This window comes from Danio rerio, chromosome 2 (assembly GCF_052040795.2).
Source record: "Danio rerio strain M-AB ecotype USA chromosome 2, GRCz13ab, whole genome shotgun sequence".
Lineage (NCBI taxonomy): Eukaryota > Metazoa > Chordata > Actinopteri > Cypriniformes > Danionidae > Danio > Danio rerio.
In genome coordinates this window covers 50,791,355-50,815,610 of record NC_141022.1, presented here as the reverse complement: position 1 = coordinate 50,815,610, position 24,256 = coordinate 50,791,355, and the positions used below count along the sequence as shown (strand labels likewise).

The 24,256-nt window shown below is 33.7% G+C and overlaps 1 protein-coding gene across 20 annotated transcripts in view; it reads right to left on the bottom strand.

Annotated features, from left to right (window-relative positions):
- The window catches only part of wu:fb63a08, a 41,014-nt gene extending 21,571 nt beyond the window's left edge, over positions 1-19,443 (bottom strand). For all 20 annotated transcript variants that reach the window (XM_087241384.1, XM_087241391.1, XM_087241390.1 and 17 more), the window contains exons 1-9: positions 19,289-19,443; positions 19,169-19,209; positions 15,400-15,489; positions 10,741-10,976; positions 10,196-10,277; positions 9,742-10,094; positions 6,937-7,477; positions 4,090-4,286; positions 1,592-1,972 (exon numbers count right to left, since the gene is read on the bottom strand). In XM_087241384.1, coding sequence (XP_087097510.1) covers positions 1,592-1,972; positions 4,090-4,286; positions 6,937-7,477; positions 9,742-10,094; positions 10,196-10,277; positions 10,741-10,976; positions 15,400-15,489; positions 19,169-19,209; positions 19,289-19,365 — 1,998 coding nt within the window. In that variant the 5' untranslated portion in view covers positions 19,366-19,443. The remainder of the gene's footprint in view (positions 1-1,591; positions 1,973-4,089; positions 4,287-6,936; positions 7,478-9,741; positions 10,095-10,195; positions 10,278-10,740; positions 10,977-15,399; positions 15,490-19,168; positions 19,210-19,288) is intronic.
- Positions 19,444-24,256: the final 4,813 nt, after the last annotated feature.

Genomic DNA, 24,256 nt, shown 5'->3' with positions numbered 1-24,256 from the left:
GTAAGTGTCAGAGAGCATTATGTTACAGATAAGATCTTATAGAGTGTCTGGGTCACAAACGTGTTGGTGATAAATTCTTTTTTTTTTTTTTTTTTTAAAGTCACCTGATGTTAAATCCTGCAGTATCGTTGCCACAGGCCTGATTATATCAAGCAGAAGTTGCTATCAGAACAGTCCAGTAATGTTATCACTCAATGATAGCAGATGAGATCATATGCAAACATATTTCTTACCACTTACCAGTAAAATACGAACATTTTCACTTCTTGTGAACATTAATTACGGGCCATACATTTTAGATGGCAGTTCATGAGCACAGTTGTTTCCACGAACTGTCCATGTATATATCACAATTAGGGAAGTGCTTTGCCAATGAACTTCCCCTCATTGAACTCTGGTACAGTTGTTAGTTTGCTTATCAGGGTCTTTGGTTCAGTCTTTCTTTCTCTAGTTTTTGATCACGTTGATTTAATGGTTTAGTAGAAGGCAGTCTATGGAGAACCGGAAGGGACGTGATGGTGGACAAAAAAATTGGTGGAAGAAAAAAAAAAGAGTGATAGGAAAACATATTTTAAAGTTTTTTTTGCGTTCCCTCGCAAAGATGTTTTGCGTTGTCTCGCAAAAATGTTTTTCCACAATTACTTCCTGTTCACTTCATGTAAACCCTCACGTTTCTGCCGAAATTCTCCCGTATTTTACCGTATTTTACCAATTAGCTGTTTAAAATAAAACATGCAGGATGGAGATGTTTAAATATTATTCAGTGTATTTCTCTGTCTGTTTAAACATACACCCGAATCCAAAAGTGTCCTGTACTTTTGCTCCTCTTTAAATGGCGTGTACAGAAGCTGATCTGGGATCAGTTTTTTGTATGGAGCGCGTCTGTCAGTCCGCGCTTATACATGCATTCACTGGTTCAGAGGTTGCATATGAAAGGCGACGATCGACGCACAGCTTTAATGTAAAGAAAGTGAATGCACACATTTGTTATATTTGACCTCATGTATGTTTGTTTATCTTTTTGTTGCATTCCTTGTAAAGTGTCCTTGAGCTCTGGAAAGGGGCTATATAAATAAAAATTATTATTATTATTATTATTATTATTATTTTAATATTAATTTCAGTGTGCTTTCAAGATTAAAAATATATCAGAAATATGAGAAAATACTTAATAATAGGATGATAGCGGAATAGAATGATAAAATACAGGAGAATTTCGGCAAAAATGTGAGGGTTTACATGAAATGAACAGGAAGTGTTGCGAGATAACACAAAACATCTTTGCGAGGGAACGCAAAACAACTTAAAAATATGTTTTCCTATCACTATTTTTTTTTTCTCCCACCCAGTTTTTTTTCTCCCACCATTTTTTTTCTCCACCATCACGTCCTTTCCGGGTCTCCGTAGCAGTCTATTGAGACTACAGTGTTCATCTGTGCATTCTAAAATGCAACGTATATAATGCCTCTATAATGATGTCTTTAACGAATTATTATATTTTTGTGTAAGAATGTGTAAATTGTTTTAAAAACACAAGTCAAATAGTAAAATGAAAACTTAATGAATGACAAAAACAAGAAAAAAAACTCACGTTTACCAGCTTGTTCTTTCCGATAACAATGTGCAGGCCTTCCATATGAAGAGCTACAGAGTTTAGAGAGGAGGTTGCAGAGTTTTGCTTTCCCTCATTTCGTGCGGTAATGGTGAACTGGGTGTCTGTAGGCCCACAGGTCTTCACTAAGGTGTAGTTACAGGTGCCCCAGAAAGAGTAAGCCTTGCCGTCGAAGGTGATGTAATGAGGGTCTCCATAGACTCTGCAGGTCACTGGGCTGGACGGGAAACAACCCTTCACCCCGTCCTTCACCAGGCACAGTTCGTCAGCCGTGCAGGACGTTGGTGAACATTGAATATTATCATGGCCCAAACACTGGCACTGCTGCTCACATTCACCCTCCATAAATGTTTCACTGATCTGGATTTGACAGTAAACAAAAGATTTATAAACATCTTTACACCATAAAATATAGTAAACTTTACAATCAATATAATATTCTTTTTAAATGTTTTAATATAATGGTTTTGATAATATGTTATTATTATTATTATTATTATTATTATTAGCATAAATGTCGATGTATTGCAAATTAAATGTATAAATATAAACATTTTTATTTCATATAATCTACTTAATATTTAATATATATTTTGTTTAATAAAATGATATAAATTAATTAATCAGAATAACTAAATATTATATAACTGTAAATGTACATGTCAAGTTTAATATACTTGATTAAATGTAGACGTAATTATTATTATAAACATAACATCTGTTAATTGCAAGAAATAATAATAATGATAATAATAGTAACATTAACATTTGTATATTATATTAACTAATAATAAATTTGAATATAAAATGTTCACATAATATACATTTATTACTTGTAATTAATTGTTAGAATTATAATAATTAAATGTTATATAACTGTTTACGTAAACGTATATGTGTAGATTATTTTTAATATACTTGATTAAATGTGAACAACTATTTTCAGATATACATGGAAATATATATAAATTGTTTTAAGAAATAATTAGAATAATAATAGTAACAAGAATATTTGTCTTTTGTATTTATTAATTTATTATTCAGAATCAGTTTTATTGCCAAGTGTGATTCACACACAAGGAATTTGTTTTGGCTACAGAAGCTTCCAGTGTACATAAAGTGACACGTGACAACACAAAATTAATATGACAATAAACATTAATCAGAGATGCAGTTAGTTAAAAAAAAGATCTGAATGTTGTTATTTTGCTTTATGAATTGTAAATAATATATAATATACATTTAATGCTAATAATATAACTATATACTTATTCATTGTAATTAATTATTATAAGTATAGTTATACTTAATATAACTTATAACTTATATAACTGTATATATGAAGAGTTCAGATGCAAAAACCTCTAAATTCCGTCTGGAAATTTCTCCTAAAATGAGCTTTTTCCTCAGTCTTAAAAGACAACAAAAATAACTTTTTTGTCACTATCAAAGTAAAATTACTGAGCCTACAAACGCGAGTCTGAGTAAATAATGCTAATTTTAGAAGAAAATATCAAACAGCATTTAGGGGGTTTTGCATCTAAACTCTTCATATGAAAATGTATGTGTATATTATTCTTAATATGCTTTATTTAATGTATTAGATGTACATGTAAATATATTTAAATTGTTTTAAGAAGTAATTATAATAGTAACAATAAAACTTGTCCATTGTATTTATTAATTTATTATTATTTATAAATTGTACATGATATGTAATATACATTTAATGATAATAATATAACTATATAATTATTAATTGTAGTTATATATTTGTTATACACCTGTATATGTAAATGTATGTGTGTAGATTATTTTAATATATTTGGTTTAATGTAAACAACTATTATCAGATATACATTAAATATATATAAATTGTTTTAATAAATAAATAAATATAATAATAATAATAGTAACAACAATCTACATATCTAATATATGTTTGAGGCTAATAATATAACAATATAATAATTTATTTTAATATGTTTTTAATTTTATGTGCATAGATTATTGTAATATTCTTGATTTAATGTAACCAACTATTATTAAATATACATATAAATATCTGTATATATATTTTTAAGAAATTATTATAATAGTAGCAATAATAATTTATATGTTTATATTTATCCCTATTTATTAAATTCACATCATATTAAATATATATTATTAATAATAATTCAATAACTATATAAAGTATTATGAATTATTAGAATTATAATAACTAAATGTTAATTAAATGTACTACATTATTTTATACACTTGATTTAATGAAAATATAACTATTATTAGAAATACCTACAATTATAAAATATCTGTAAATTGCTTTATAATAATAATAATAATAACAATAATAATAATAATAATAATAATAATAATAATAATAATAATAATAATAATAATAGGAATAATAGTGTTCATTGTATTAAATAATTTATTATCATTTTATATTTTATATGGCTAAGCTGCTTTATTACCGAATAATGCTGTCCATTATCCCAGCATCCACAGTCTTTTTCCAGCACACACTCTCCTCCGCTGAGTATAAAGCCATCGTCACACTCGCAGCGCTCTTCACAATTCCCACAAGGCCCTGCGGCATCTAGGCTGGAGCAGGTCTGAGGGCAGCCGCTGGCGCAGGCGTTATAGTGACTGTGAAGACCGCACTCCACCGCTACAACACAAACATTGTCATCAATCTCTCTGATAGATTTACAGTATGTTTCCAAGTATCTTTGAAGCAGGATGTTCTAGTCAAAGGTGTGGAAGAATGTATATGACTATATGACTATGCGCAGTTGAAGGCAAAATTATTAACCCTCTCAAATGTTTCCCATATTTCCCAAATGAAGTTCAACAGAGCAAGGATTTTTACACAGTATTTCCTATAATATTTTTTCTTCTGGAGAAAGTCTTATTTGTTTTATTTCGGCTAGAATAAAAGCAGTTTTTATTTTTTTTAAAACCATTTTAAGGTCAATATTATTAGCCCTCCTAAGCAACATTTTATTTTGATTGTCTATTGAACAAACCATCAATATACAGTGATTTGCTTAATTAATTCAGGCTAATAATTCAGAAGGGCTAATAATTCTGACTTCAACTTTACTGTATATGATCTGCTGTAAGATTTATAACCGATGACTCAGTGTGGCTCTTCTGTGTGGGTTTTTAGGTGGAGAACAGACTTCTGATTAGTCTGAGAGTTTGCTTAACAGTGGCGCAAATGATCTGACACGTCATGCTTTCATTTAGATTTATGATTTGCCTGGCAATACTTCAATCGCTTGTCTGTGTTCACACTTAAAGTGTTCATTGTTTAATGGCTTTGGGTGGAGATTGAGATAATAAGGTTTAAAGCAACACCCAAGGCTATTTTCTGCTTGCTGCATGTTTAAAGAATGTAAATATCATATCAGAAATGAGTGGTGCAACCTGAAAGTTAAATTTAGAGCTCCAAACTGTGTTCAGCGATATAGATGAACAGTGTAGCAAGCCTTTGCATAGACTTTGAAGTAGACTTCCATCTAATTTTAGTTGTGATATTGTCTTAATCCACATTTTATTTACTGTTTTTAAGTAGCCTTATAGACCTTTTTCATGGCTGCTGCATGGAGGGCGCCATAGCGACCAGCGTCTTTCGGTAGAATGCTAAAAACTTCAGTTTACAGCGTGTACAACTGGTAATTTGCGCTCCGAAAATGGGTTTCAATAACGTTTTTAATGGATAACAGAGTGTTTTTGTGACACACAACTTAAAAATGTGTCTGTTAAAGCCGTTATAATCTGTCACATGTAGTTCAAGCGCGTCAGAAATAGGAGAAAAACGTTCTCCTAGTTCCCGTGTCTGCCGTCAGAAATAACGTACAGTTTGTTTGTGCGATCCCGGCCTGTCAGCTGTTAGCTCAGCGGCTCTTTAACACACACAGGCACACACACACACACAGAGAGAGAGAGAGAGAGAGAGAGAGAGAGCAAACCGAGTACTGGCATGAAACCTAACAGGTATGAAAGTCGTGCAATTTACAAAAATGACCAATAAAAGTCTGTTATTGATCCTCTGCTGGCTGATTTGCTGTTCATTCTTATCGCGAGCCGTTTGTGTTTTATTTCGTGTGTTGTATTCACCACGGTTTGCGTTTTTCTGTCATTTCGAAATGACACTAGCCTATATTTTCACTTTGTCACCGTTAGTAAATCAGTGTGTCAGTGGCACAGTACAGGCTACATGTGTGTGTCAAACATTTAGGTGAATTACATTTGTTTGGGCTGGTTATATATTTGAAATAAAGAGAAAATGTTGACTTTAGCGATGACAAGGCTTCATTTAAACTGCAGAAGATGCCGTCTGACAACGAGGGGAAAACGCCTCACAGCAGTTTTTCTCCATCCTATTAGATCGCATTTCTTTAAATGATCAGTCCAGGAGATGGTGCTGATGGACAACAGTATTAGCTCAAAGAGGATAAAAGCAGGTAAAATAGATTAAAACTATCGTTTCAAAGCTGTCCAAATGTGGCTGTTTACACGCATCAGCTGCCGACCGGATGTTCTTCGCATTCTCCTTGCACATACACGCAAAGCATAATGGGTAATTTTGCGTTCCAAGAAAAAGGTCTATAATTTCAATGTTAATATCTCTATTATCATTATGCCTAAACTTAATTTGAGAAGTTTGATTTTATAATATGGACGAAGCAGTGGCGCAGTAGGTAGTGCTGTCGCCTCACAGCAAGAACGTCGCTGGGTCGCTGGTTCAAGCCAGTTCGAGTCAGTTGGCGTTTCTGTGTGGAGTTTGCATGTTCTCCCTGCATTCGCGTAGGTTTCATCCAGGTGCTTCGGTTTCCCCCACAGTCCAAACACATGCAGTACAGGTGAATTGGGTATGCTAAATTGTCCATAGTGGATGAATGTGTGTGTAAATGTGTGTGTGGTTGTTTCCCAGAGAAGGGTTGCGGCTATATAATTTTTACATTCACTTGAGGACATTTTAAACTTATTATATAAAATATTGAGAGAAAAAAAATGCATTTGCTTTATAAACTCTGATGTAGTGAGCATTAAACCAGTCTGACCAATCAGCGGTTTCCATTATGCTTGCCTTGTTTACTGTTGGTTACTAGGTTACCAATACTACAGTCAGCCACTCTAACAAGTCGATGAAAGTGCACCTACATTTATTTGCACTTATGAATTTACGTTAGCTTGGAAACCCGACTACAGACTTCCACGTGACTGCATTACTGTAAACCTATTCTTTGGTTAAGTTCAAATATTTCACTTGAAACCATTTTTATCGACAGTTAAAATATATCAGTACATACGACAGAACGTTGAGTTCCTCCAGACTGGAACAGAGAAGCCAACTTTATTGCAGGTGGCACCGAAGGCCTCGATGGCATTGCAGAGGGCAGCAGGATCTCCATGAGTCGTGCACATGTCAAACATGCAGCTGCGAAAGAAACTGTCTGCATTCAGCACAGAAGAGCAGGTTGTGAAGGGCCCATGTCTGGATGTGATCATGCCACAGTAAAGCTCGCTGGAGAACTGCTGCTCCTCTGCTTCTGAACAGACTTTGGGCAAACTGGGCTCCTCACAGACACTCTGCCTTAAAACCCGAGCCATCTGAACCTGTGACCTGTTTGGGATCTTGATGTCGTCTTCGGGGTCCTGGTTGAAGTTACCACACATGCCACAGATTCTGTTGGAGTACTGCATGGGGACGATCACCTGAATGGCTCCTGACTGCATGTAGAGGACGGACAGTTTAAAGTCTGTCTGAAGAACTAGAGCATCTCCCTGCTTGTTCACTGTTACTCTGTTTGATTTCAGGAGGAAAGGAAGATGCTTCCAGATCCCATTGACCTGAGTGAGACAACAAAAGATGTTAAGGATGTCAACAAAAAACAGGGTTTAGGACGTCAAAACAAGATGCATGAGGGGTCACCCTTACAATAATGAGAATTATTTTGCTCTGATTTGTATATTAATCATTATGATCATACATAAAATAAATATATGTTAGACCACCCCTCTTATGGTTCATACCATTGTGAATGTATAATTTCTTTCTACATATAGCCTACACACTACACAGAAATAAAGGTAAAAAATCTGTCACAGGGGTTGTACCTGTAACTTTTTAAAAGGTATACTTTTGTACTGTACAGGTGAACATTAGTACATTTAGGGTACACTTTTGTATCTTTAAGGTTTACTTTTGTGCTTTTAAGGTACACATTTAAACTTTTTAGGTGATGTTATGTAGCTTTAAGGACCTGTTAGGAACAAAAATGTAGCTTGTTGCAAATTACAGGTGTGTTTGGGGTGGTCTGACCCCGCTGATTAACGCTTGATTCCCCCTGAAAGATATGTGAGGGGGTCTGTCCTTCAATAGTTAAGAAATAGTTTGCTCTGATCTGTATCTTAAATAATATTAATAATTAAAATAATAGGTAACTTTAATATACATTTGACCACCCCTATATACTATAATGGTTCATACCATTGTAAATACCTGTTTGCGCCAAAAATAATCGGTTTGAAACTGGCAAATGTGGAGCACCAACAGACGGTGTAAGTGTTTACAAAACATGTTTCTTTAAAAAAAGGTGTTTATAAGTGTCTAGATGCATAGTTTGTATTTTATTATACACTGGCTCGCACATGGAAGTTTAACAGTAAAATAAAAATATGTGCAGTCTTTCATGGTCATCCATAAAGGAAAGCCAACCTGTCACCGTTTATTTATTATCACAAATATTATTGAGAACCACTCAATATCCCTCAAATTAGATGTTACTGAATTGAATATATAAGTTTGGTTCACTGAGGCATATTACCAAACATAAACGAAAAACTTGACCCCCCCCCCCCAATCGTCATTGTATAATTCACACCCTGTTAAAAGGAACCGCGCCAGTGACAGATTTTGTATCTTTATTTAGAGTGTAAAAATCCTGAAGGCGAAATTTTATATGTGTGTTTTTTTTTAAATATTCATATCTGAAAATTCTTCACGTACACAAACCTTACACAAATTCAGCATACTTGAGGTGGAATTTGTTTTTAATGACAGTTTCTGAAGCAGTGTGTCAATACGATTGAGACAACCTGAGGTCGAACTTATTTTTGTACACTGTATAACTCAACAGTCAACTTTATCAAATGAAATTAGAGTAGTTAACTCAAAATTTACTGAAAGTTAATAGTTTTGAACTCGGTGTTAATGAAATACCTCATTACTTCAGCTTAAATGGAGTAAGTTCACAGTACTTGTATAGATAATTTTTTTTTTTTAACTTAAATGGTTTGTAGCAATCGGTTTCCTCAAACGGTTTAAGTTGCTTTACCTTATTGGGTTTTACAGTACTCAGTTGATTTGAGTTCTCTTCATTTATTGGGTTTTATTGTGCTCAAATTGCTTCGTTTACTCAAATTGATTAAGTTCACAGTACTCATTTGGATTAATTTTTAAACTTAAATGGCTTGTTGCAATCGGTTTCCTCAAATGGTTTGAGTTACCTTAACCTTTTGAGTTTTACAGTGTAACATTGAACAAACATTTCTGAGGCAGTGTGTCAATATGATTGACACAACCTGAGGTTGAATTTATTTATTTTTATTTGTTGAAGTTTGTTGGATCAGTATGACACCCTAGTCAGTGTGTGTTGCCATTGGTTGGAGTTTGTTTTGACCTGACTGAACAGTTTTAATCAGTGCTTGTTGGATCGTTGAACATCTGAGCATTGTAAAAAACAAAACAAGATAGGGAAATATTCTTAATACAATGACCAACTTCTTTTGTTGGTGTGTGTTGGCATTCATCTCTGCAGCATGAATCGGCCTTAAGGATGCAAACTTGTCACCATATTTTATATCAACATATCTTGTATTTGAGAATCACACATCTAATGAAATAGCTAATCAAAGATCAATGTAGGTCAATATACCTCACTGAAATCCTAAATAAGTTTGATTAATAAAGTGATGTCTTTGGATTATATATCTAATTTTGATTCACTGAAGCATGTATAACACAAACTAATATTAATAAAAACTTGACCCCCCTATCATTAGTATGCACTCTGCTCATATTTAATCATGAGGTTTCATAGTTGATGCCTCACCATGACTTTGCTCCTCTCTGCTCTCATCATGGACACTCTCAGACCGTATATGTTGACATTGACCTGTTGAATGGAGGACACGTGCGATTCTTCTTTCTTCTCATTCTGCACCTCCACTGCAAACTCCGGAAGCAGTCCTGAATCATCGCACACCTTTGACAAGATGTACGTACAGGGACTGTCAAACTGAAAGCTGACCCCATCGAAAGTCGTGTAGTGTGGGTTAGAGGCCACGTGGCAGGTGCCAAATGTGTCGTTGGACCAGGGCATGTGAGAACAGACAAGTTGATCGTCTTTACAAGTGCAACGAGTGCTTTCATCAGTCCAAAATGTGCCCCGCTGACATTGTAAACCTATGGATGAGATCTCTACATGTTACAAACTTATTTGAATGTGGTGAATTGAAGTCTTGGTGAAGTCATCAAGAAAATAATAATAATCATAAGCCACTCACCGCATCGTCCCTTGTGTATTCCCATTCTGTCAAAAGCAGTTTTTCCATCGTCATGCAGGCCTTGTGAGATTTCAAAAAGAACCTGCCAGAAACACAATAGCAGTTGGTTGAAGACAATGGTTATACTAATTCTTCTGTGAACAGAGAAATTAATGCCATATAGATATTGACAATTCCATCCTTAGGCTTGTTCCCTGATTTAACAGGGGTCGCAAGAGCGGAATAAACCTCCAATTACTGTGGTAATTTGTTTTATGCAGCGGATGTTCTTCCAGCCACAACCCAGCACTGAGAAACACCCATAAACTCTATCGCACCTGGAGTCTGAAAGTAACGTAATTTCGATTATCTTTATGTCCTGTACATGCTGACTTTGACATTTTCGAAGAAACCTTAACGTTTTTTGAGGTCTACAGCATATAAAGTCAGAAGAACTACTTCTCTTGAAAAAAAAAAAAAAATATATATATATATATATATATATATACACACCTAACACCTAAATTTAACACCTAAATCTGAATATTTGAATGACTGCACAGTACCTGGATATTGCTGTCATCAGATTGTTTTGTGATCGTGATGAACTCTTGTCTCCAGTCTCCAACGCCGGAACCCTCTGAGGTCCAAATCAGTGTTTTCAGAATGCCACCCACTAGCAGAACATTGAGATCAGAGCTTTTTTCATTGGGTTTGTGGTACCAAAACTCCAGACACCAGTCTTCTGTGATTTTAAGAGGTCCACTCTTAAGATGAAACACACCAGATGGACTCTTTTCCTCTATAATGCAGACAGAAATGGAAAAAAATAGAATATTTTTAGTGGTTTGCAAGAGAACTCATCCAACCCTTATGCGTTTTTTTGGTGATAGATAAATTAGATATTATGTAGTTAATGTTTAAGTAATATTTATTAGTTTAGTTTTATTTTTTTATGTGTTTATGATTTTGGTAACATTTTACTCTAACGTCTCATCATTTAATGTTACTTTGTATTTACTAACATGAACCAACAATGGACAATACATTTATTACTTTTATTTAAATATATTTGCTAATGTTAGTTATTGAAATTAAAGTTTTCCATTGTTAGTCCTTGTTAATTCACAGTGTTTCAACTAATGTTAACAACCATGAATTTAGATTTTAGGTGATAAGCCACATCCATGTTACCCTGTAGCCCAAGACCGGTTACTTACTGAAGCTAAGCAGGGCTGAGCCTGGTCAGTACCTGGATGGGGGACCACATGGGAAAACTAGGTTGCTGTTGGAGGTGGTGTTAGTGAAGGTAGCAAGGGGCGCTCAATCTTTGTGAGTCCTAATGCCCCAATAAAGTGAAGTAGACACTCAATGAGCGCCATTTTTTGGATGAGACGTTTAACCAAGGTCTCGACTCTATGTGGTCATTAAAACTTCTTGCACTTCTAGTAAAGAGTAAGGGTGTAACCCCGGTGTCTTGGCTAAATTCCCTCCATCGACCCTTACCCATCATGACCTCCCAATCACCCCCACGTACTGAATTGGCTCTATTACTAACATTAACTAATGACTAAACCTGTCATTCTTGCTCATTGAATGTTAAAAAAGTGTAAAATATATTTAATTAATTAAAATTTTTATCAAATTTAACTTAAATAAATATTAATAATTAATTAAATAAAATTCAGTGTACCTACTGTAGTATCATATTGATACTGTTGTTAATTTGCTTTGTACATAATTATTATTGTAAATGCTTCTGTAATTTTCAACGTGTTTGTCATTTTTGTAAGGTTTTGGTAGTTTTTTTTTTCAGATGTCTTATTTAGTTTTACTACATGAAGTTATAGTTATTAATAGTTTAACTTGCATATTAGTCTTGTTACCTGTGCTGTAAATGGTACAAACCCAATGTTTTTATTTTCCCACTGAACACTCTGAGCTTATCATGTGTGTACGCAGAAGCTCAAATAATAACATGCACTCTTTCTAGTCCATAGACTGACCTCCAAAAGCATGCTGTCATAAACACTTCAGTTATCAAATCACCTGCTTACAGACTCAAAGCTAACATGTGCCTCAGGTTAGACTCTGATCTGAACTTTGGGTTTTGTGTGTATTTTACAGTATGAGTCATGATCAATACTGTATTCACACCTGGATGAATGCTGTTTAGTAAGGTTATTCTTATTTTAAGTTTAAAGTAGTTGTTATTTACTTTATTTTCATTTATTAGGGGTTTTCTTCAGCTGTAATGCAGAACGGCCAGACCAAAATGTAATTCCCAAAGACTTGAAACTTGGTCTGATGGTCAGTATGTTTAAACGCTACTCAGATGCCATGACTCGTCCAAATCGGTCCATAGGTGGCGGTATGTTGACACCATTTTTCTGCTACATCAAGATTTGTCTGAAACCTACTTTTGCAAACTAGTCCTAGGTTTTTTGCCTGATCGGAACCAAACCTGTTCAGTTCTGGACACTGAATATTTTGATTTTGATTGTCACGTGAAACTGTACACAAAGTTCCATGCTAATTGTATGCAAAATGCTAATTGTAGCTATAGCCTTTGAACAGAACAAGATTTCCCTTGGTACATGTATATATAAGGTAATTTTGAGATCACATTAAAAACCTGCTGACATTGGTGGTGCTAAAAAATGACATTTAGATCACCGTGTCCTTGTTCAAGATGGAATCGTAACATGGCTGCCATCAGCCAATCAAAATTTGAGCACCCAATAAACAAGGTTAACGATGACCAATTTGAATGAAACTTGGTGGGCATGTTCGACTCATGCCTCTCTGTACAAATTTTGAAATAAATTGGCCTCTAGTCAACTCATACTCAACAGTTTGACACTAAAACCAAAAGCAATAAACTCCTGCCGCTTAAACCATTCATTAAAGATTCATCAATACATGGTTTTGACATCAAATATAGTTATAACCGGTTCTATAACAAAATGGGTGTGTCTACACGCACTTACATGCCTGTTAAAACAAAACAAAATCTCAAAACTTTACAAAATATGGTGTGCACATGCGACATATGACTGTAAACAAGCATACAAAATTTAATGGAGATCACACAATAGGTGGCGCTATAGTAAAAATAGTTTCAGTGTGTCATAATGCTTGTTTTAGTGGTTCAGTCACCATTTTAGCCACTAGATGGCAGCACAAGACCACTTATTGCTGCTGTCTGTGCTTTTCACAGCAAAATAACATAAAAAAATGCTGATTTTACAAAGATTTTCACAAATACACTTGATCTACATATATTGTAGATTTGCTCTTTCTGGGCAGCTTTTCTCAAAGACACCAGTTGTCAATCAAACAGTTTATTAAATATTTTTTTATTTTACCATTTTTCCCTGTGTGTCAACATTATGTCCATTGAGGATGTGTTTTAATGTCAGCCATAAATTCTGGCTTGATCAGCATTAAAGGTCTTTAAATGTTTGAACTTCCATAATGCTGCTTGCGGCTTAATTTTTTTTGGTATATTTCCTTGTGTGTTTTGCCATTTATCCTAATTTATGTATTTATGCTACTTTATACAACAGTTCTTTCTGTTTCTCATATCAGAATGGCTACAGCTGTGCAATATTCTAGTAGTATTGGCACTGTTCAGCCTTTTTACCTATGTGTATCACTCAGCCCACAGCGAGTGCAAAGCAGAAGGCTAAAATCAATATAGTTTGAATGCTGTGGCCGTTGGACCTCATATTGTATTTGTGAGACTTTTTGTTTAGGCGAGTATAGTAGATTTTAACTTTGTCATTTATTTATAAGGATATGCCTATTTGAAAATGTGTTTGGATTTCCGAGGTGAGATTTCCAGCACTCCCCTGATCGCCACTTATTCAGGAGTTTGATGAATGTCTGTATAGTGGTTTAAAGTGAAATGTAATGAGCTCAGGCTATATCTAAAGGCAATATTTGGTCACAGTTATCTATTATTTACTCTAGAGCAGGGGTCGCCAACCCTGTTCCTGGAGAGCTACCTTCCTGCAGATTTCAGCTATAATAACCCTAGCACCCTAGCAACTGTCCCATAGACTTCCATTGTAAAGACTGTCATTGACTTAACATTGGATCAACCTTTGTGAACTTAAAACTTTACATCAGACTGTCATACAGACTTTAGTCTGGCCTCATTCAACTCCGTCTAGCCAGCAGTTAATCACTGATGACCTTTAAGCTTACTAGCCACTCCCTAGCAACCAATTTCAGCACCCTAGCAACTGTCTCATGGCTTGTGACTAGCTGTTCTAACACATGCTAATAGTTTTAAGACCCTACTAAAATGTTAATCTTGCTAGAAATATGCTAGCAACATGCTAGTCAATACATCTTTATTTATAGCGCTTTTACAACATAAATTGTGTCAAAACAGCCTTACATATAAGATAATAGTGAATTGAAACTATAGTGAAAGTGTAATTGAAACTAATTGAAAGTGTAGTTCAGTTTTCAGAGTTTAAGTTCAGATCAGTTTAATGTGTTTTAATAATCACTGCTGAGAGTCCAAACACTGAAGAGTAATTCTTCGAGGCGCAGCTCGAAGTCGCCAACTATGCAAGTCAGTGGCGAGGAAAAAAAAAACTTCACCAATGGGTGAAAGTGAAGGGGGAAAAAAAAAACACTAGAGAAACCTGGCTCAATTGGGCAGGACCATTCTCATAGAGTCATGCTACCACATGCAAATTCATGTGAACAACATGCTAATTCATGCTAGAAACATGCTAGCAACATTCTAATTCATGCTAGAAACATGCTAACAACATACATATTCATGTTGGAATCATGCTAACAACATGTTAATCAATGTTGGAAACATGCTAATTCGCTAGAATCATGCTAACAACATGTTAATTAATGCTAAAATCATGCTGATTCATGCTAGAAACATGGTCACAACATGCTAATTCTGCTTGCAATCATGCAACATTGTAGACTCTGGTTGCACTCTCTGAGCTTGTGTGCATGATAATCAATGCTGTATATCATACAAGTGGATGAATGTGGTGCTTAGTGTACTTGAAAGTCAAGTTGAAGAACAGAATAACAAGTATTAAAGAAGCTCTGCTACGTGCTGTTACCAAGCTATTAAATAGCTGTTGTTGTTGTCGTAGGTGAATGGATTGGCGGTAAACAACAGTGAATAACACAAAAGCGTGACAGTCTCTGCAGCAATTTGATCTCAGCAGTATAATTACCTGTTGCCGTCTGAGCGCTGATGGGGCCTTCTGAGGTCCAATCACAAGATGATGGCAAGTCACTGCCAAAGTCACACTTTGCCAAATAATCTACAGCGTAGGAGGGAGAGGTGATTAAAGGACAATACAAAATCAAAAGCAGAGTAAGGAAAGAAAAAGAGCCTAATCGGAAACTAGAAACAAACTGAAAACATGGTTCAGTTTGTCTTGTTATAACAGATGTTGGTGTCAGAGATTACTCTTGCGAGAAATTGGTCACACTGGGGTTGTAGTGGCCTGAAAAAGTTCAAACTCATCAGAGCTTGATGGGTTTCAAACAGGTCCTCTACCGCTGAAGTGTTTGTGTTAACACTTTACTTTAAAGATCCCTTGAAATGGCTTGAAACATAGAGTGTTATTCGATGTGTTGACGTGATTTCCACTGGAACAACAAGACAGGGCGGGGCATATTGTTAAGCTTTTCCCCTTTAAAAAATATCTGAACTATTTTTCCCCTATATAGTGCACTTTTACCATATAGAAAACGGTAATTGTGTGAACAACTGACAGCTTTATTGTACTTGTTATAATTTACACAAGTGGTTCCCGACCTTTTTTTTTTTGCCTGAGACCTGCTTTTTCCCCTGAAAAATATTGTAAGGCCCCCTCTCCACATTTAATGATATTATTGCTCATAAGTTTGTAGTGGGTGTGTCATAATAAAGACAGTTTGTTTGTTACTATATGTAGATATTTTTATGCACAAATAATCGCCTAATGTAAAATATGAAAGCAAAACATCAGTAGGCTATTTGTATTGGGTACACCTTGCGGTATTAAGGATTAGTTGTCTGCAAATGCTATTAATTTGGATGGTCTCATGCATTTGTTAGCAAGAACTTTGGCACAGATAATGCACAGTGGCTGGGTCAGGGACCCTGCTTTGAGAAAATAAAATTTAACCATAGTTCAGGTAACAATCTTGGTGTTTCTAGTATTACTAGCGCTGTGACCCAAATGTTTGGAGATTCCTCACCTGGGTCAAGTATGCTTGGGTTATTAACAATAGCTGCAGAAGGCGAATCAGTGAGACTACAAATTTGTCCGTTTTTATGGTCAGCCGGGGATAAAATGAACTAAGGCAACATGATTGTTCTTGTAATTGTCCACTGCTATTTTTTTTTAAAAATAGGTTAGCTTAGGCCCCCTTGTGGGACAGGACCCCCCTGTTGGGCACCACTTATTTACACTATTTAGACTGAAGGCTAAATTGGAGAGTGTTGTCATTAAAATCATTTGTCCATATTGGCAGAATATTCATTATTTGGAACACACTAGTTTATAGATAAAGCTTTACCATATTCATAATTAAAGACAAAAAACAATGGGGAAATGTAATATTTTATGGATCGGTGGTTTTAAAGGTGTTTGTTGGTAGAGCTGTCGTAAACAATGTGGTAAAAATCTTTTTTTTGTTGCAGTCAAACGCTGCTGTCTGTGGTTATCAAACAATAAAATAATCACTCATTTGCTTTCATTAGGATATTAAATATTACAGGGTGATTAAAAAATGAAAAATACCACAACTTTTCACTCGAGTGTCTAGAGGGGGACATATTGAACATCTATGAACTTGTTTTTGTTCTGAAAAAACTTTAAGTACTCTTCACATTGATTAATTACCCAAGGTTCCATCATGTTTCTTTGATTAAACACAGATTTTCAAAGTTGTGGTATACTTTTTGAATCACCCTGTATGATCATTATAACTTGAATTCTTCTCTTAAGTAGTATTTTTTTTACTTTTAATTTATTCATATACAGTATGCTAATATTTGGTATGTGCATATTTTGCTTTAGTTTGCACTTTTTGTTTAGCAACAGCCAAAGAATAACAGTTATATACAGTTTTTTTTTCTCTTTAGTTTAAGATTATTGGAACTTTCCATCAATTATTGTTGTGTTTCTTTTTTGTAGGTAAAGAATGTGAGATTACTGTAAACGAACAGATTAGCTTTAGTCATGTTTTACTTAATTATAGTAACTTTAAGCCCTTTCACATAAAATAATGTTTCTTGATTCGATCATTAGAATAATGCAAAATGTTTTTATGATCGGGATAGCATGTCTACCTCATTTTGAGCCAGTAAAAACCATGTATAGAGTTCTATTATGCAGAACTTTATTATGATTATAAATATAGATATTATTATTAGTGCTGGAAAAATATTAAACACCATTAATCACATCTAAACCAAAAGTTTTTATTTATTTATTTATTTATTTATATATTTATTTATTTATTTATTTATTTAATAATGGTCCAAAATTAGTTCATACAAATTTTTATGTTAGGGAATATTTTTTATTTAAAAAAAGAACAAAATTTAAAATAAACAAAAATTTTTTTAAAATTTTGTAGTTTGCAATATTTTTTTCAACATTTTTCTTTAAATAAAATTATATTTTTGTTTAAATTTATATTTTTTGGTGAGTGACTAAAAAATGATTTAAATAAATATATATGTTTAATAAATCTGTTTTGTTTAAGTGCACCAAAAAATATTAGCTATACTTAAGAAATGGATAAAAATATTAATTTTCAAAATGGGGTATACTCAATTATGTTGAGCACTGTATAAATACAAGCAATTCGAGAAAATGTTTATTTATATTGAGATATAAAACATATATGTACTGAATTTGATATAAATTATAAATACATACATACACACACATGCGATATATATATATATACACAAAACTACACACAACTCTCTCTCTCTCTCTCTGTGTATATATATATATATATATATATATATATATAGAGAGAGAGAGAGAGAGAGAGAGAGAGAGAGAGAGAGAGAGAGAGAGAGTTGTGTACAGTTTTGTTTTTATCTCTTACACATAATTAACGTATAAAATACACAATTATATAAAAAAACCTTTGTTTTAGATATTATTATTATTATTATTATTATTATTAATCATAATTGTAATTAATCTTTGCCTAGCAATAATTGTTATTTATAAAATGAGCTATGGGACAAATAACTGTGCTAAGCCATGGGATGATAACCGTTTTCAAGGTATACCATGGTTTGGAAAAGTGAAGGTTTTAAAACCGTCAAAACTTTTGCAATACCCTTGTGTTGGATTTTTTTATTTACTTTTTTTTGTTTGTTTGTTTTTTAGGACAACAGTATGACCAGCAGAAAAGATGCTGTTCTAAATTGTAAAAAAAAAAATCAGTTTTTGAAACAAATAAAGACAGTAGAAGTCATTTAGCCTGACACGTTTACTGTTCCAAAATATTTTAAATGTTACTCAAAACAAAATATATTGCGTTCAAAATGGGACAAAGTAGTTGTTTTTTACCCAGACATTTAAAAAGAATATATTTTAGAGCAGTAATCACAATACCGCGAAACCATGATATTGTTATCCAAAATTATACCGTCAGAATCTTATACCGGCCCATGCCTAACTGTGCGTCAAGTATTGTTTTAGTATCAAATCTTCACTCTCTGAATTGTAGTAAAATAATCTGACTTTATTTTTTTCAGTTTGTAGTGCATGATTGTATTTAAATAACGCAATAAACTAACAGTAAAATGCATTATAATAATTGTACATTACTTATTACATTACAAAATGTGGTCACAGTTATTTATGGCACATTCTGAGATCTATTTAATGCAGTTAAATACAATTACTTGTAATGTATTCCAAACTTTGAATACCTTACATTGTTTATGTTTAAGAGTAAAGCATTTGACAAAACTCTTACCTGCATTTTGCCTCCAGTCAGGAAGCGTAAATGGAAAACTTCTGCAGAGAAAACATGATGTTAATAACATGTGAATTAGGAAGAAAATAGCTGTTCATATACTGTAGGAATGCAACCTACCCTAAATGCGCATCAGTGTTGATAACACATAAGTAAGCCACTACTGCGAGCAGCTTTAGATACGTGTCTGCTGGCATACTGTCCTCTGGTGTTGGTCTGGATTGTACCTCTTTCACGGGACAATGAGAAGAGTTTGAATGCGATGGCTGTTATGAAGGTGATGAAAATGCACTATTGACCCCTAGTAGGTGTGGATTTGTTAATGATGCCCCACTCATAGGGCAGGGTTTTTCTGCTATTGAGTTACAGTAACAAAGATGAATTGCACTCCGCTTGATGAGGTAAACCGTGCCTTATTTCATTCTTTATGTCAAGTCGTGATTTTACCAAAGTCCAGCTATTGAGTTGCATCAGTTGCTTTAATTATGTCTAATGCAATAATGCAATATTAGATAACAACATATCAAAGAAAGGTCTTTGGAAGAAGAAATAAAACATCTTAAACTAGCCAGATCTGGTGTAAGCTGGTTGGTAATGCTGTTGTGAAAACATATTCAACTAATTTAACATGTTTATCACTAGCATATTTGATGTTTTAATAAAAATAAAAACAAAATAGTAATATAGTAATAATAGTAATATTTTTTTTTCTATATTTTACTGTTAGTCCCTTAATCCTACACTACCTGACAGAAGTCTCGTCGCTTATTCAAGTTTTAGGAACAACAAATAATAACTTGACTTCTAGTTGATCATTTGGTATCAGAAGTGGCTTATATGAAAGGCAAAGGCCTCTAGATTACGCTTGTTTTACTAAAATAAAATATGATCATGCTTTGATTCTTAATTATTTTATTAGGACACTAATGTCTGACTTTGCTTAGACAAAAGTCTTGTCACTTAACAGAAATAATGTACAGCATAGAATATAAAGTCATGGCGCAGTAGGTTGTGCTGTCGCCTCACAGCAAGAAAGTCACTGGTTCGAGCCTTGGCTGGGTCAGTTGGTGTTTCTGTGTGGAGTTTGCATGTTCTCCCTGCGTTTGCGTGGGTTTCCTCCGGGTGCTCCGGTTTCCCCCGCAGTCCAAAGACATGCTAAATTGTCCGTAGTGTATGAGTGTGAATGAGTGTGTGTGGATGTTTCCCAGAGATGGGTTGTGGCTGGAAGTTCATACGCTGCGTAAAAATGTGCTGGATAAGTTGGCAGTTCAATCCGCTTTGGCAACCCCGGATTAATAAAGGGACTAAGCCGACAAGAAAATGAATGAATGAATGAATGAATGAATGAATAATTGGAAGTACAACTGTTCTGACCTGATGTCCATTGAAATGGACAAAAATATATATACTTAAAGGGTGTTGAATTTTTATCATTATAATTTGACCTCATTTATAGGAGCCACAAGAACTTTGAAAACATACTTTTACATTTTTTTAGAAACTTAATTTGGGTCTGAAGGGGTTAGAAATGTGCAATGTAGAGTTTGGTTATTGTTTTGGATTTCTTTTTCCAAACAACACTATAAAAATGCAGGGTTCCACACAATTCCTTTGTTGTCCAAACTCAAATCTATTAAGTTAACTTATAATAATAATAATAATAATAATAATAATAATAATAATAATAATAATAATATTATTATTATTAAGTTAACTTAATTGTTTTTGTAAATTTAATTGAATTGAACGTAAAACAATAAAGTTGCCCCCCAAAAAACTCAAGAGTTGTGTTGAATCAGCTCATTTTAAAAATAAGTACGATAAACAACTAGGAGAATCATTTTTTGAGTGAAGACATCGTTTTGCTCAACAAATCAATATAAGATCATTTGTAGTCATAATTTCATATCAAATAATTATAAAGGTATAACGATAATTTTATATCAAAGCGGAAAAAATAAGATTGAAAAATGATCCGTTTAATAGCTTAAATACACTTTACACAATATTCAATCTTCATCTAATGACCTATTTTATTTTGGCCATGATTGCAGTATGTGATAGTCCTTGGTTTTATTTGCAATTTAAGAGCTTATCCAGGTTTCCAAATGCTTCTTTTATTTTTATTCCATCTATATACATCTCTTAAACTTTCCGACAGATAAGATAACATCAGCAACCTTGTACTGAAACAGTCAGACGCACAATATTGGTTTTCTTCAATGACGTGATTGCAGATATATGTAGGTGGTCTGATACTGATCGCTCTTCCAGGATGTTGTCATTCATCTGCTATCAACTAAAAACAAAACTCCTCCTTTACTGTAAGCGGAGAAACAGACTGCAGATGAACATTCAGGTGAAGGACTGCTATTTCAGCGCAGATAAGATTACATTGGCTGTTTACCCTCAGTGGATCATTAAGTGTCGTGCTCTGACAACAGATATAACGCAGGCAATATCGCAAAATGAGCATTGCTTTTCTCCTGGCGCTCGGCTTTAATGAGAAAGTCTGCATGAATGATTTGAAACTAAAGTCTTTAGAGAGGGGAGAAATAGCTTCTTCAATTTCTCTGAAGCTCGTTTCGAGAAGGTCAAGCGCAGGTCGAGGAATTGTCTATAAAAAAGTGGTCAGTTTTAGAATTTAGCATGGTTGTTGCGTAAATGGGTTATAACTTGGCCAACAGGGAATCTGTGCGTGCAGAATGCGGAGCTTTTTTTAGCCCATCGTTGTAGATTTACTCATGTGAATTGTGTAAATATATACAGTTGAAGTTAGAATTATTAGCCCTCCTGAATTATTAGCCCTTTGCATGTTTTCCCCCAATTTCTGTTTAACGGAAAGAAGATTTTTGCAACACATTTCTAAAGATAATAATTTTAATAACTCATTTCTAATAACTCATTTCTTTTTTCATTGTCATGATGACAGTAAATTATATTTGACTAGATATTTAAAAGTGGAATTTATTGGCTTAATTAGGTTAATTAGGCAAGTTATGGTAATGAGGCAAATCATTGTATAATAATGGTTCAATTTGTAGAAAATCGAAAAAAAAAAGAGGAAATATTGACCTTAAAATGTTTAAAAACAAAAAAGAAAAAGCTTTTATTCTAGCCGAAATAAAACAAATTAGACTTTCTTCAGAAGAAAAAATATTATAGGAAATACTGTGTAAAAATTCTTGCTCTGTTAAACATTATTTGGGAAATATTTGAAAAAGAAAACAAAAATTACAAGAGGGCGGATAATTTTGACTTCAACTGTATATTTTATCAGTTTTTGTATATATTTTAGTAATATTATTGACTAAAATACAAATGTTCATACAATATATTTACAATGCAGTTTGTAAAATAATTTTCTGTCTTTGAGTAGATATTATATATATGAGACTTGCTATGTTTACCAAACAAGTTGATCTAAATTGTAAATCGTAAAAAAAAAAGTTATTATTTAAAAAAAAAATCTATTATTATTTTTCTATTATTATTAGTATTTTTATTATATTTAATATTATTTTATTTCATGTTTAAGTTTTAGTTACTAAGCTTCCAAAATCATTTGGCTTAAATCCACAGATTTTAATTTTTTTATTTATATTTATTATTATTATTATTATTATTATTATATTTTTTTTACAAAAATCTGTGCAGAAATCGCTAAGAATATCCAGAGATTTTGTTTAACCCTATTATAACTTGCCCTCGTTTCTGCGATAGTAAATATGGTTTAAAACTGTTAAACAATGCCATTTGTTTTAACACAATTTAAAAAAAAAACTTTTTGGTCCACTTATTTGAACCAACTTATTTGGTTCAAACTATAATACAACCAACGCAATCTCGTGCCAATTTGTAACTTTTTGATTTAGCAGCTACTCATATTATTTTGTAAGATCTCATTTGTACATTTAAGTATGATTTGTTCATCCCCCAATGAGGTGGGGGGTTTGTGGGAACGCCTCTTTGTAAAAATCATACATTTTCATACTAATGAAATTGTATGAATTAGTTTTAATTAGGCATTACAGTGGCGCATTGGGTTGCACAATCCCCTCACAGTAAGAAGGTCGCTGGTTCGAGCCCCGGCTGTGTCAGTTGGCGTTTCTGTGTAAAGTTTGCATGTTCTCCGTGTTGGTGTGGGTTTGCTCCGGTTTCCCCCACAAGTCAAAAGACATGCAGTACAGGTGAATTGGGTAGGGTAAATTGTCTGTAGTGTATGTTTGTAAATGAGTGCTTATGGATGTTTCCCAGTGATGGGTTGCAGCAGGTAGGGCTTCCGCTCCTTAAAACATATGCTAGAATAGTTGGCGGTTCATTCTGCTGTGGCAACCCCAGATTAATTAAGCCGAAAAGAAAATGAATGAATGAGTTTGAATTAGCCACTTTTTGGAAAATATTTTAAACAGATGTGTTTGGTTGTGAGATCGAGTGGAACTCTGAATGGAGATTATTTTAGCATTGCACTATTAAACTTGACAATTTAAACTATAAACTAAAGGTTTTCAGGAAAAAATAAAATGAGTGCAATGGCTAGAATACAAATTGAAATTTTGCAAATTATTAATTGTTGAGCTTTGTCTGTAATTTTTTTAAAGAAAGATTTATTCAAATATATAATAAATTTTTATAGTTTTCCAAATGAAGTCAAGGTGTTCTTTCATACGAGTATGTGATAAACCAATAATAAACCAAATTATTCCAGGTTCAGATTTGTGTTTTAATTGATCATTCTTAATGTTCATCTTCTGTTAAATATATTAAAACCATCGGTGCCAATTGTCTAGTGGTTAGTGCGTCGACATATAGCACCCAGGGGCTTGTCGTGACCCAAGTTCGATTCCCGGCTCGCGTTCCTTTGCCGATCCTTTCCCTCTCTCTGCTCCCCATACTTTCCTGTCTGTAAATCTCCACTGTCCTATCAATGAATGTGAAAACCCATATATATATATATAAGTAAACATATATTTTTATATGTTAATTAAAATCTACATATTTGATTTTGCTTGATTTTTCCTTTCTGTTGCTGTTTTTGAGCATCAGAAAATTTTACTCCAGATATTAAATAGTATTTTACAGTATCAG